Here is a 12,773-nt window from a genome sequence, read left to right as displayed (position 1 = left end):
CTCATGTCAGCACCTTGAGCTGACATTGGTCATTGGGGACCTAAACTGTCAGCAACATCACACTGAGGGGAAAAGAAAAGGAGACAATGTAAAAGAGAGCAGGAACAGTAAAATGTGTGTGCAAGTGACATTTCTGACATTTACTTGTAGTGGGTGACATTGTCAGTAGCGACTTTGTGAACAGTCTGTCATGTATAGCAGAGTTAGTCAAGGTCATGCATGTGCTCCCGAAGGAATCCCTCCTTTCTCTCTGACATGCAAACACACATACATGTCCCAACCTACACGTACAAGACGGTAACCTCCGTCCTCTCCCACAGGGGCTCAGACCGTCCCCGGTGTTCCCCTGTTAGACTCTTATGCCACCTTTTTGCAGCCTCGTAACCTTCCTCACTGTCACCGGGCTTTACAGGAGCTTAGCCGCTGCTGAGCCACCCTGCTTGAGCAAACCTTCATCACAATGCCACCATGCAGATTCACCCCAAACCCAGAGAAAAGGCTTCCTGCTTGTTTGCGAGGGCTAAAATAAACAAACAACAGTGTTGTATGTAGATTAAACAGGCCATTTCAGCAGTTATTACCCATATTTCATAAGCATTCAACTGAAAGCACACCACTGTTATCATGCTAGTCTGTATATGCAGACGGTTTATGACAAGACTTTACATTGGTTTCCTTTGCAAAATTTGCTTTTGCAGCATAATGTCATGATTATGTTTAGGCACTTGGTTAAAGCTGTCTTGTGGTTGTTAGAAACTTGGAGGTGCAAACTAAAAGTGGTTAAAATATGAAGATGTTTACTTCTGCACTTCACTGTTCCTATACTAGTCCATGTAGGCCATAAACCTACTGTTTATTACAACTTCAGGCTCTATTTAGTAGCCTCAACCATGGGTTGTCTTGGCTAACATCGTTGTCACCAATGTAGCGGCACCTATCCAGGTTGTCTTCTCCTGACTAGATGCTTGCTTGTGTTGTGCCTACTCTCAGATGTACGACTCTTTAGATAAAAGCATCTGCTAAATGAAGTTGTAGAATTGTAGAATCTCAGGTTGTATGGAAACAGTAGCAAGTGCAACAGGCCCAACAAACATAGAAAGTTAGACAGTCATTCCGGATGACAATTTGAGGTCTGATCAAAAATGTGTTAAACTCTGCGTATAACAATCAAAAAGTGTACCTCAGTTAAACATGGTTGCCATCCAAATCACTGCTGCAGTACTTGTAACATTGCTTCGAAGTCCCATTATGAAGCAACATCTGTGATGAATCTCCTGAATGGTGTCAAAGTGTTGACCCTTGAACTTGAATTTAATTTTGAGGAAGACAAAGAAGTCATTTGAAACTAAATGTAACAAGTAGGGCAGGTTGGGAGCATGACTGTGTTGTTGTGGACAAAAACCTGTGTGTAATCACCATACTGTGAGCAGGTCATACCATCATGCCACTGGTTACATACTTTGCGCCAATTGTTCTCCTCAGGATGTTACAGTAGATCTCTGCCTTGACAGTCCAAAAATGTGAGATTAATCCCTGTTGCACAACCTCAGGAATGTTGAAGAATACAACAAACATGCTCCTAGTGAGGTTCTGACATGACAAAACTTGCCTGGTTTTGGAAACTGTGGTGTTTTCCCACCATGAAACTGCTGTTTCTTCTCTTGATGGTAGCCACAGACCCACGTCTTGCTGCCAGTGAGGATCCTCCACATGAAGGTTGGCCGATCCTAGCTTCTGACTGACACAGATTGTGGTGTTGTCTTCTCTGGTCCAGTTTGTAGTTTGAATAGACACCTGCTTGTGGACACAACATTGTGTAGTCCTACTGACTAATGATAGCTACTACTTGTACATGTTGCAGACGCATGGTGCTCTCCATACATTTACACCACGAACAGTAGCAGAACTTCCTGATCACTCCCTTGTATCAGTACATTAACTAAACTACTTTTTTTGGAGGTACACCTGAAGGGTTTCACCTGTGATCTTGCTTTAATCAGACAAGAAACTTCTAATTTGATAATAACAGCAAATATGATGAGTCATAGTTAAAAAGCTGGTCTCTAAGCTGCAATTCTCTTCTGAATAGTTTGATTTATTTACAACCTGTCTGGCAGTCTGACCATGTTTTTGTTAAACCTCTTTATAGTTAATTCCTAAGTTTTTGCAGCTACATTGCCAAGTATTATCAAATTGCTGCTGGTACAAGGTATTAAATTAAAACTGAAGTTGGGATACATTTTTCCAACTTGTGTTTTAGTCATGGCTACACCACAAGCTTACATGCCAGGAAAGTATGAACCTAAATGACAGCTGTGGAGGATCGGTGTCTACCAGTCACTTATCATTTTTAGATGACACCTGCAGCAAAGTGACATCTTTCAGTGGATTGCACTGTCTTGCTGTTCATGTAACTTACATAATGTTATTCCAGTGCCGCTGAACAGATGTGACATACAGCAGATCTGCCATCATTTTTCACTGAGACAACATTAAAAGGTGTTGTTGCAGTCAGAGAGGCTTAAATCACATCCTTGATAAGCTTCTAGTATATCAAGGATGTGTTTTTGCTCCTTCTCCTGCGTTTTAATTCACTTCAAAATAATGGGCAGCAAGCCTGAATAACAAGAAACTGTCAAATAGTCCTAGTTCTTTCACTGTAAAAAAAAAAAAAAAAAAAACACAAAAAAACATGTTTTTTTTAAACAGAGTTAACTGGATTCTTTTTGGACAGTTTCCTGTCATTTCACAGACTTCCCCTGTTTTATTACATTTCAGATAATAAAATATTAATTTACAGATTTACCATAAAAAATCAGTCCAAACTGAAAATAGCTTCCATATCAAAAATGTGTGTATTTCTCAATAGTAGTTTGTTCTTTTACAACATTTGACTGTAAAATGACACCATTTTTATTTTGCTGTACTGAACAATCCTGAATATATATTTTTAAATATTTAGGCTTATTTTGGAGATTATTTTATAGATTTCCCATGCTGTTAAATTTCACAAAATATGTACTAAAATTACAGATAAAAAGGAAAAAAAACAGGCCAAAACTGTAAATATTGTGCACATCAGACCATAAAATTACAGCTTCATGGTATTTTAAGCAGATAAAAATCTAAATTTTACAAACATTTTTAGCATTGTTTTCAAAATTTTTACTTTTTTAAAATGTTGCAGTATTTGCGTTTTTGACAACATTTTTTGGAACTCTTGCTGCAAGATTTCCCTTTTTTTTTTACAGTGTTGGTACTAGACATATTTAACACATTCCTACACGTTAAACACGTCTTTGCAAACATGTCTCATTCCTTTAGCATTAAAACTAACAGGTGAGCAGAAGTTCGACCTAATTAGTCGTCCCTTCACCATTCTTTGATTTCTGCATCCTCGCATTAACTTGCTGTAAAATGTCAGTCCTTTTCACACAGTTTTGCATGTGGTGTAAATATGAGGGAATGCCCAGTGTATACTACAGAGGAGCTAGTGTTTCTTTAATAGCAAAGTAAGACAACAGTTTTGTCATGTACTTGTTGCTATCTTGTATTAGATCATGAATTTGAAAGGGAAACCTCAACACTTCATTGAACCAACCTGACTCTGTTTTTTGTGTATATCTTGTTAATTATTAGTAATTATGTGTTTTTGTGCTTCTATAAACATGTCTTCCGGTCGGACTGGCTGTATGTGTGCTGCTTTTGCTGGTGTCAGGTAGTTCCCAGTACTGTGGGTAGCTGGCATGCTGTGCGTCAGTGATCAGACTGATCAAAGACAACAAGAGAAGAACAGGCAGAGCTGCCAGCTGCTATCAGCCTGCCTCCCTCTGACGGCCGTGGACAGGCCTCACCGATCCGCTCGCTCCCTGTGATGAAATCGCAGTTTAGCCGAGGTGATTTAGGGAGCCACAGTTTGGCGATGATTACAGGTAATCTCACCTGATGCCTCATCCTGTCTTAGCTAGATTGTTGTGGGCTTGCTGAGGCCGGTGGGAAACATTTCATGCACAGCGTTGTGGGAGTACCAATGTTTCTGTGACTTAAAGTAAAGTATCTCTATATTGCTGCCATGCGAGATTCCCTCAAGCAGTTTCTGTTTCCTGCACATAAACCCATCAACACGGTGGATCCTTTCCAAAATTATAATAGGACAATCTCTCTGACCTGATGGCCACCTGGAGTTACTGTACACACACTGTCTACATCAGAATCTACATTACATCTTCATATTTTTGTAGAGTGTCTGTAATACAATATAGTAACATAACTGTATAAAAGATACTCCAGCTTTTGGTCTCTATAGAGCAATAATTAACAATTAGTCATATACCAATTATCATATTTCTATGATTATGTAAATAAGACAGGAAATAAGATAAGATGGGACTTTGTTGATCCTGAAAGAACATTCATGTGAAAGGAAAAAGCACAGCATGAGAATAATATCAGTACTGATTAGAAAAGCAATAAAATATTAAATATTAAAAGCAACCTGGAAATATGACTAGAATGGAAAAGCAAGAAGTAATGCCAACAAAAAATTCTGAAATCTTAAAGTAATATTTCACATGATAATAAAATAGTGTACATGAAAATGTAATATTGCGCAGGGAGTTGAAATATTACGGACAGAAAAGCAATAAGATATAAAATATTAAAAGCGACCTGGAAATATGACTTTAGTAGAAAAGTAGGAAGTAATACTGGCAAAATTTGTGAAGTACTAAAGTGATATTACTCATGGTAAGAAACTATGTTACATGAAAATGAAATATTGCAATAATGTTGTCCATTTAATTGAAATGGTGCACATGAAAATAAAATACTGCGTATGAAATTGAAATATTACAGATGAAAATAAAATACTGCATACGAAATTGAAATATTATGATGTCATTTAACTTGTATCGTACACAAAACTGAGTTATTATGCATGAATTTAAAATACTACACATACGTTTAAAATAGTGTATTATAAAATAAAAAATGATATTGCATAAACTGTGGAGAAAGTAATTTTGCAAATTACACTATTAATATTCCTGCAAAAGGATGAGAAATTATACAGTTTTAATTTAGTAGTAGTGTTTAATCTATTCTGTAACAGCTTTCACATTCTGAACACATTATTATTTTTCCTCTCCAACTATCACCGTCCAGAGGACAAAGCACTCATTCTCTCTGCAGAGGTCTTGGTCTACACATTTAGAATGGTTTCTTTAATAATTTATCTGGACTTCTTCCAGGAAGCAACGCTATCTGGCCACACAGCGGATCGATGGAGATCAAAAGACAGTGTTTGGTCCTAAACGCCATCCTATCCTGAAACGGCTCCAGCGAGGCTATTTTAGTGCCAGCTCCTGTGGCTGACTGAGTCTGTTTAAAGGTTAACGAAGAGGTTGGGGTTAGAAATCGGTGCTTCTAAAACATGATATACAGCTCACAGTCACAGCAGGCTTCCCTCTGACCCTGCACTCAGTTTAATATATTTCAAAATGAAAACAGCAGCATTTATGCAAAGTTTTTTCTTTCCTTTTTGGCTTTGCAAGGAGGCATTTCTTCAGTCATTGGTTTTGATCTACTACCTCATTAAGTCCCTGCAGATACATTATAGTTATTTGCTGCTGTGAGAGAGTGAAAATCTTACTTATTGCACCATTAAGGCTCACTTAAGTTTTTGCATGTTGTAAGATTTTGTCAGCTAAAGGAGGTTCGACTGGTGTAATACCGACAAACCGCCTTCACGACAAGTTTGTGAAGATTTCTGCTTTAAACAACGTCTCATTTACGATCAATACTTGCAGAAATGTTTGCTTTAATGTTCCATACAACGCTTAAAGTTGTCTGTCGTCACATGGATAGTGTGTGCAGTGTTAGTGTGTATATGTGTGTGTGTGTGTGTGTGTGTGTGTTGCGACACCACAGAGACACCTGTTCTATGTGCCATTTATCAGTGATGGGTACGACGCAGGGTTTTGACAACACTCCATCGACATGACAGCTCAGACAGCATGGATGTTAATCTCTTCTAACTGCTCCCAGCCTAATTAAATCTTCCAGGGCTGCACACATGCACACACCAACACAGCACACATACATGCACACACGTGGTGGTTTCTAAATTGGTCCTGGTTTGTGCTTAAATTTTAACGATCTGGAGAATTGGCCCTGAAGCAGTTTGTTTGACTGAAATACTGTGAAATTCTGTTTAGTGTTTTTGTGTAGAGAGAGAATTAGGTTCATTGGTCAAATAGACTCACAAACACAAAATATTTGATTCCTTTTGTCAGTAGTTTTCAGTGTTTATACATGCAGCGTGGAACAGCGACAGCATTGTTCTTTTATTAGTGGTGTTGTGGTACTGACATTTAAAAGATGAAATATTGACAGCATGGTCAGTAACACAAATATGATAACATCTTAAATAACCAGCTCCAGTGAGTATCTGAGGACACTCCAACATAGGAACAGCGTTATAGACTCTTTTACCTCCTTACGCTTATATTTTGAGTGTAATTAATTTGCCAAAAAAAAAGGAAAAACAGTTTGTAAGATTTACTGATGTTTTCTCATGTTTTCTGTAGGTATCACAATAATATCATTAGTGTGAAGTGTTTTGGCCACAATAATCATGTACTGAAAATCTAATACTGTTAGATTCCTACCAGGATGCAAACTAAGAGCTCCACATATACACAGTAGTTCACATCATTCCTGTTTCTGTATGAAGGCTGTAGGTTTCTGATCTCTCGAAAGCTTTAGGTGACTTTATTGGTAGGAATCTCCCCTCATTCTGACCCAGACCAGACCCTACAGTCATGTTAGAAGTTGTATTTTACTGTATATTTAATCTAAAGTACATAGAAAATCTCAACATATATGAGAGTTTTTGTTGATGTCAGAGAAGCTTCTGTCAACCAAAACCACACAAAATGATCTTTGTGCTTGCATGTGTGATAAGAAGATTGAAATGCAAACACAATTTCATGCAGAAACGAATACCGAAATTGCATCGGTCCTTTCAATCTGCTTAAATTTAACCTCATAACAGCACAGTGAAGTTAGGTTTGTCTAGAGCCCTGCATTTACATATGCAGGGAAACATGCTACTGCAGCCCAAATAACGGCCATCTGTCTTTACACATCTTTCTAACATTAGATACTTCTTTTAGAGGAAAACAACTGTTTAGGCAGACGAATGAGATGGCATATATTATAGGGCTGGATGATCTGATAATCATATATCATGAGTGAACTTAATATGGCATATTCCACATAAACAAAGTAAGAACCTGATTGGTTGGGATGCACTTGGGTTTACTAGATACACAACTTGAATGTGTATCTTATTTTGTCAATGGATGGAGAATAGTTGCAAGTGCATGAAGATCCTGAAAAAAGTGGCAAAGCTATTAATGAGATATAAATGATCACTTGTGGTGACTTATGAATAACCAGTATCTTAACTGAACTAAAATTGTCTGAATAGATCAGTGAAAGACTAAACTTTGTGAAAGAAACAGAAGAAAATAAAGTGGATGGCCCATAATTTTGTGCCATGCTACCTTTGATCCAGGCAATCATGTCAGCATATCAGCCAACCAACCAACCGGGTGACCGACCGACCGGCCGACCGGCCGAAGTTGTGATTCAGAAGTTGGATTGAATTCTACTGCGAAGAATCCCCATATGTTCTTTTGGCCAGATCACCCACCCTTTGTACATTACGTTGAACAGCTACAACATTATAACAACTTGCTTAATATTGTCCAGCTTGCCCTTGTGGCACTAAAACAGTTGTAACACATTGGGGATGTCGGAATTCTTGGGGTGTCCTTTGGCGTCTGGTACCTGGACTTTGGGTCCTGTTTGTTGGAATGAATCGGGTTTGTTCCAAGTTCATTACCTGAATGCTTGATCTGATTTGGATCTGGAAGTTTGAAAGCTTGGTCATCACCATGAGCTCTTTGTCATGTTCCTCGAGCCATTACCTGGCATTTTTTATGGTGTTGCTTGGTGCGTTGTCCTCTTAGTCGAAGCCACTAGCCTTGGGGAGAGCTGTTGCCATGAGGAGGTGGTCCACATGATCATGGCCCAAGGTTTTCTAGCATAACATTGTACTGTAGCAAGATAATCAGTGTTGTTCACTCCACTTATCAGTGTTTTTAATCTTGTAGAAATAGATAGTTTTTAGTATTTAGGATGGGGTGCTTCTTCCCAAACAAACTCCTGTTGCTACACTAAATTTAATAGCAGTCGCAGTTCCAAAGGAATATCACTGTATTCTTATATCTTGAATGTCGCAGCACACATCTCCTCAGAATATCGCTTGTTAGTAATTGATCCAGGGCTCCTTTACCTTTCTTTTAAGCCTCTCAAACTTCTTCTTGTCTTGAAGATTAAAGACTTGACTCTCTGATCCGATGCTCGGTCGCAAGACAACAAGATTCTGTTTAATCTGTTCGGCTTCAGCGGAGTAGGAAGCAGACTGAGACTTCTTTATGCCACATGCCTCCTTTTCTACCTACCAGTCCACCTGTTTGTCTCATCTGCATCTGTCCACACAGCCGGGAGAACTCAGTTTATTTTCTTTTCCTGCCCACAGTCACTTTCTCTCACCTTTATTTATCTCTGTTGTTCAATTATCTTGCTGTCTCTTTGTCTCTCTGTGTGATCGTCTGTCTCCAACTCGCCACACCACCTTTTCCTCTGCTTGACTGTCTCCCTTGTTTTTGTGCATCGCTGTGCCTCTGATTCGGTCTCCTGTTCTTTCCTTGTGCCTTCCTGTCATCTGTCCAGTCTTAGCACCCTCTGAGTTAAACAGGCCGAACAAATAGATTACAAACAGTGGGTAGAGTGAATCTAAGGAGGAAGACAATCTGAATTTGTTGTGGATAAAGAATGAGGAAAGAGGCTGTGCAGTCAAAGAAAGCAAGTGGAGTCAGAGTAAGGCTATATTTGCCTGAGGGGAAAAGGCTGAAAAGTAGCTCTCGCAACAGATGTGCAGGGCAGTAAAGTGTAATTGAAATGCCAGCAGCAATGGTCTTATCTCCCCGCTACAGGAGCCTGCTGCCAGTCTCAACATCAGTTAGATGTCATTTTACCTAAGTCTGAATCAGCCTGCCACAATCCGCAATCCCCATTCCTCTGATGCTAGGCAGGAGAAAAAGGCAGAAATGGATGAGGGGGAGGGAGAGGAGAAAGAAAAGGAGGGAGCGGAGGGTGGGGAGTCTGTAATAGGATTTCAGTAGCACCCAGTTAACTTCCACCACCTGGACTTAGTTGGTAATTTGATATGCCCCATCAATAGGATTCATTTACCCCACCGCAGTATTACCATTGCCATTCATTTGACTTTTAAAAAAATATATTGATTCATTTCTCTCTCCACATTTTCCCACTCGTCCTGATCCTAATCACACTAGTGGAGGGAGGGAGGCAGGGAGGAAGGAAGGAAGGAAAGGAGGGAGGGAGGAAGGGAGGAAGGGAGGGAGGGAGGGAGGGAGGGAGGGAGGGAGGGAGGGAGGGAGGGAGGAAGGAAGGCAGGCAGGCAGGCAGGGAGGGAGGGAGGGAGGGAGGGAGGAAGGAAGGCAGGCAGGCAGGCAGGGAGGGAGGGAGGGAGGGAGGGAGGAAGGAAGGAAGGAAGGGAGGGAGGGAGGGCAGAAGGGAGGGAGGGAGGAAGGAAGGAAGGAAGGAAGGAAGGAAGGAAGGAAGGCAGGCAGGCAGGCAGGGAGGGAGGGAGGGAGGAAGGAAGGAAGGGAGGGAGGGAGGGCAGAAGGAAGGGAGGGAGGAAGGAAGGAAGGAAGGAAGGAAGGAAGGAAGGCAGGCAGGCAGGCAGGGAGGGAGGGAGGGAGGGAGGAAGGAAGGAAGGAAGGGAGGGAGGGAGGGAGGGAGGGCAGAAGGGAGGAAGGAAGGGAGGGAGGGAGGAAGGGAGGGAGGGAGGAAGGAAGGGAGGGAGGGAGGGCAGAAGGGAGGGAGGGAGGGAGGAAGGAAGGAAGGCAGGGAGGGAGGGAGGGAGGGAGGGAGGGAGGGAGGAAGGAAGGAAGGAAGGAAGGAAGGAAGGAAGGAAGGAAAGAAGGAAGGAAAGAAGGGAGGGAGGGAGGGGAGGAAGAGCTGTTCCTCAATACTGTAGCTGTAAAAGTCCTCAGAGGAGGTGGAAAGCCAGAACCATGGCTGTCCTCCAGGCAAAGCTTAATGTTTTGGGCCAGGCAGCCTCCCTATGGGGAGTACCATAATGTCCTCCCAGATTAGAGGCTGGAACTCCTCGAAGCTGCTGCCTTTTATCAGGAACTTGGTCCCACAACATGGGATCATCTGTGGGACGTTAAAGCTGCCTTATTTCCTCACTGTTACCTGAATGTGTCATGACTTTAGTGTGTTGTCAGTATTATTCATGGTGGAGGTGACAGCCTGGCTTTGCGTTTCTACCCCCACTGACATTTTCTGCCACTTTCATGTATGAGGCAGAAATGATGAAGAATAAAATGTTTTTATTGTTGCAAAACCCCATGTTTAACTGGATTTTAATTAATATGACCAAATATGAAATGAGCCCTGTGATGTTTTGTCCTGCTCAACAAAATTCATTCTGTCTGTACTCAATAGCTGTGAGGAAGGCATTGTCTTCCCCATTAAAAATTAGAGATTTAACGCTTCAAGCTCAAACACCGAGGCATTTTTTGACTGACTGGTACAGGCATGAACTGAAGCCCACTCCTTTGTTTACATCTGTTGTCACACATTTGTCCCAAAGGAAGATAACAATTTATGGCAAGATATAAGGGATGCAAATTTTAAAAAGTTTTCTAAATCAGCTGAGCACAGTAAACATTTTTCCTGTGCCCTTACTGCTGTTTTAGTCAATGGACTAACACTCTGTTGCCACTGGGATATAAAAAAAACAATAATAAACTGTCCTAGTTGATTGTGGTTTGTCTTGGAAGCTATTAAGCATTACAGTAGTCTTTGTCATGGTGCCCATTGCTAGCCAAACCCCCACAATGCTCTCTGTTAACACTGAACTGACTGCCACCACCTCTGCTTGTTACAATATTAAACAGTAGGAGACTCCACCTGGTGGTACATCCAGGCACAACAGCTTATCTACATTACATTTTCTTACATGCATGTAGAGAAAACAGAGGGTTCCTGTCTGTTGGAGACTGTAGAGTAATGGTACACCTAATCATCTCCACATTACATTTTATTTCCTGCCAGAGCTTTACAGCAAGGTTCATGACCACCTACAGAACATTTAGGATCAGTTTGGATGCAGAAATGCAGTTTTTTTCATCATGCATTGCAGGGCTATTCAGTTGTCAAGCATATACATTTGATACTGATTTTAAAGACTTGAAGTTATAGTATGTATTATCTAGGAAAATGACATTAGCTTTGGACTTGGTATCGGGACATACTAAATACAACATTAAATGACTTCGATCAAATTTGGGGCAAAAGTGCTTGATCAAAACATCCCTTGTAAAACTGAAAAGCTACATTTTTCCGGCTTTATTTGCCAGATAGGCAGCTATCTTCTTCTGACCTTTGTTGTTACACCACTACATTTCTTTACATGTTACCACTAGCAATGCAATACTGATGTCAGAAATTTTTCTTGCATCATTCACATGATTGTGCACAAAAAAACTAGGACCCATCTGTAAGAAAAAGAGAATATTAGTGCTACTAATTGTCAGAATGTCCACTAGGTTTTAACGTTTAGTCGTTTTATCGTTTCTTTCAGAGGGTGATATTCAACATTGTCAACTTCTCCAAGACCAAGAGTCTGTACAGAGATGGAATGTCTCCTGTTGTCAAGTCCACCAGCAGGCCAAAATGGTAAGTGCACCAATTTTACTAGCGTTATTTTGAAGGTAAATGTTGTGTACTAATGTCCATTATTAGTAATACTGTCTTAGTATTGTTGATTATAAAGTTGTATATTCTATCGTTTTTGTTGGGTTTTCATCCTTAGTATTTAAACTACTCATGTAAATTCACCCCATAAGCTTCAGTGTTTAAATTTGTTCGGATAATAATTATCTTTGTCAACTGGAAAGCACTTTGGCACAGCGGCTGTTTTTTTAAATGTGCTGTCTAAATAACAGTGACCTGACTTCTTTACATTGCACACTGTGTAGGAATGTGTTTTCATCTGGAAAATTTTAGTCCGCATTGTGGTTGAGTGTTTAAAGGCTTCCCTCAACTTTGAAATACTTTTCTTCTCTGCCCAGCAGTCGACACACACTTTCCACAACACACACTCACACACACGCACACACACACACCCTAAAGACTGATACTTTAGATTTCCAGAGTGGATGCGTCTGTGTGCATTAGCATGTGATCCATTGGTTGCCAGTATGATGGCTGTCTGATGTAATAACGCTTGACTGATGGATGCAGAGGTGTGTGTGTGTGTGTGTGTGTGTGTGTGTGTGTGTGTGTGTGTGTGTGTGTGTGTGTGTGTGTGTGTGTGTGTGTGTGTGTGTGTGTGTGTGTGTGTGTGTGTGTGTGTGTGTGTGTGTGTGTCTGTGTGTGTCTGTGTGTGTGAGAGTGAATAGGTGTGGCAGGAGGGAATGGGGATGGTGCAGTGGGGTTGGACGCGGCGTCTGCCAAGCAGGCTGGTGTATCCAGTGGGGCGAAGAACAGGGTAGCGTGATGAAGTGTTGCCGTCCAAGAGGAGCCCTGACATCTGTCATCAGTTGATGGAGGGCATCCGCAGAAACACCAGGCATCTGCCACCCTGAGCTGTGTGCGTCTGCTAG

General features: G+C 41.0%; 1 protein-coding gene across 1 annotated transcript in view; it reads left to right on the top strand.

The window, feature by feature from the left end:
* agbl4 (AGBL carboxypeptidase 4) overlaps positions 1-12,773 on the top strand; it is a 439,604-nt gene that overhangs the window by 136,712 nt on the left and 290,119 nt on the right. Inside the window, exon 4 of the mRNA XM_055015739.1 lies at positions 11,750-11,844. Coding sequence (XP_054871714.1) covers positions 11,750-11,844 — 95 coding nt within the window. The remainder of the gene's footprint in view (positions 1-11,749; positions 11,845-12,773) is intronic.

Source organism: Amphiprion ocellaris, chromosome 2, assembly GCF_022539595.1.
Source record: "Amphiprion ocellaris isolate individual 3 ecotype Okinawa chromosome 2, ASM2253959v1, whole genome shotgun sequence".
NCBI lineage: Eukaryota > Metazoa > Chordata > Actinopteri > Pomacentridae > Amphiprion > Amphiprion ocellaris.
The sequence above is the reverse complement of the archived record's forward strand: the minus strand, read 5'-3'. Positions and strand labels throughout refer to the sequence as shown.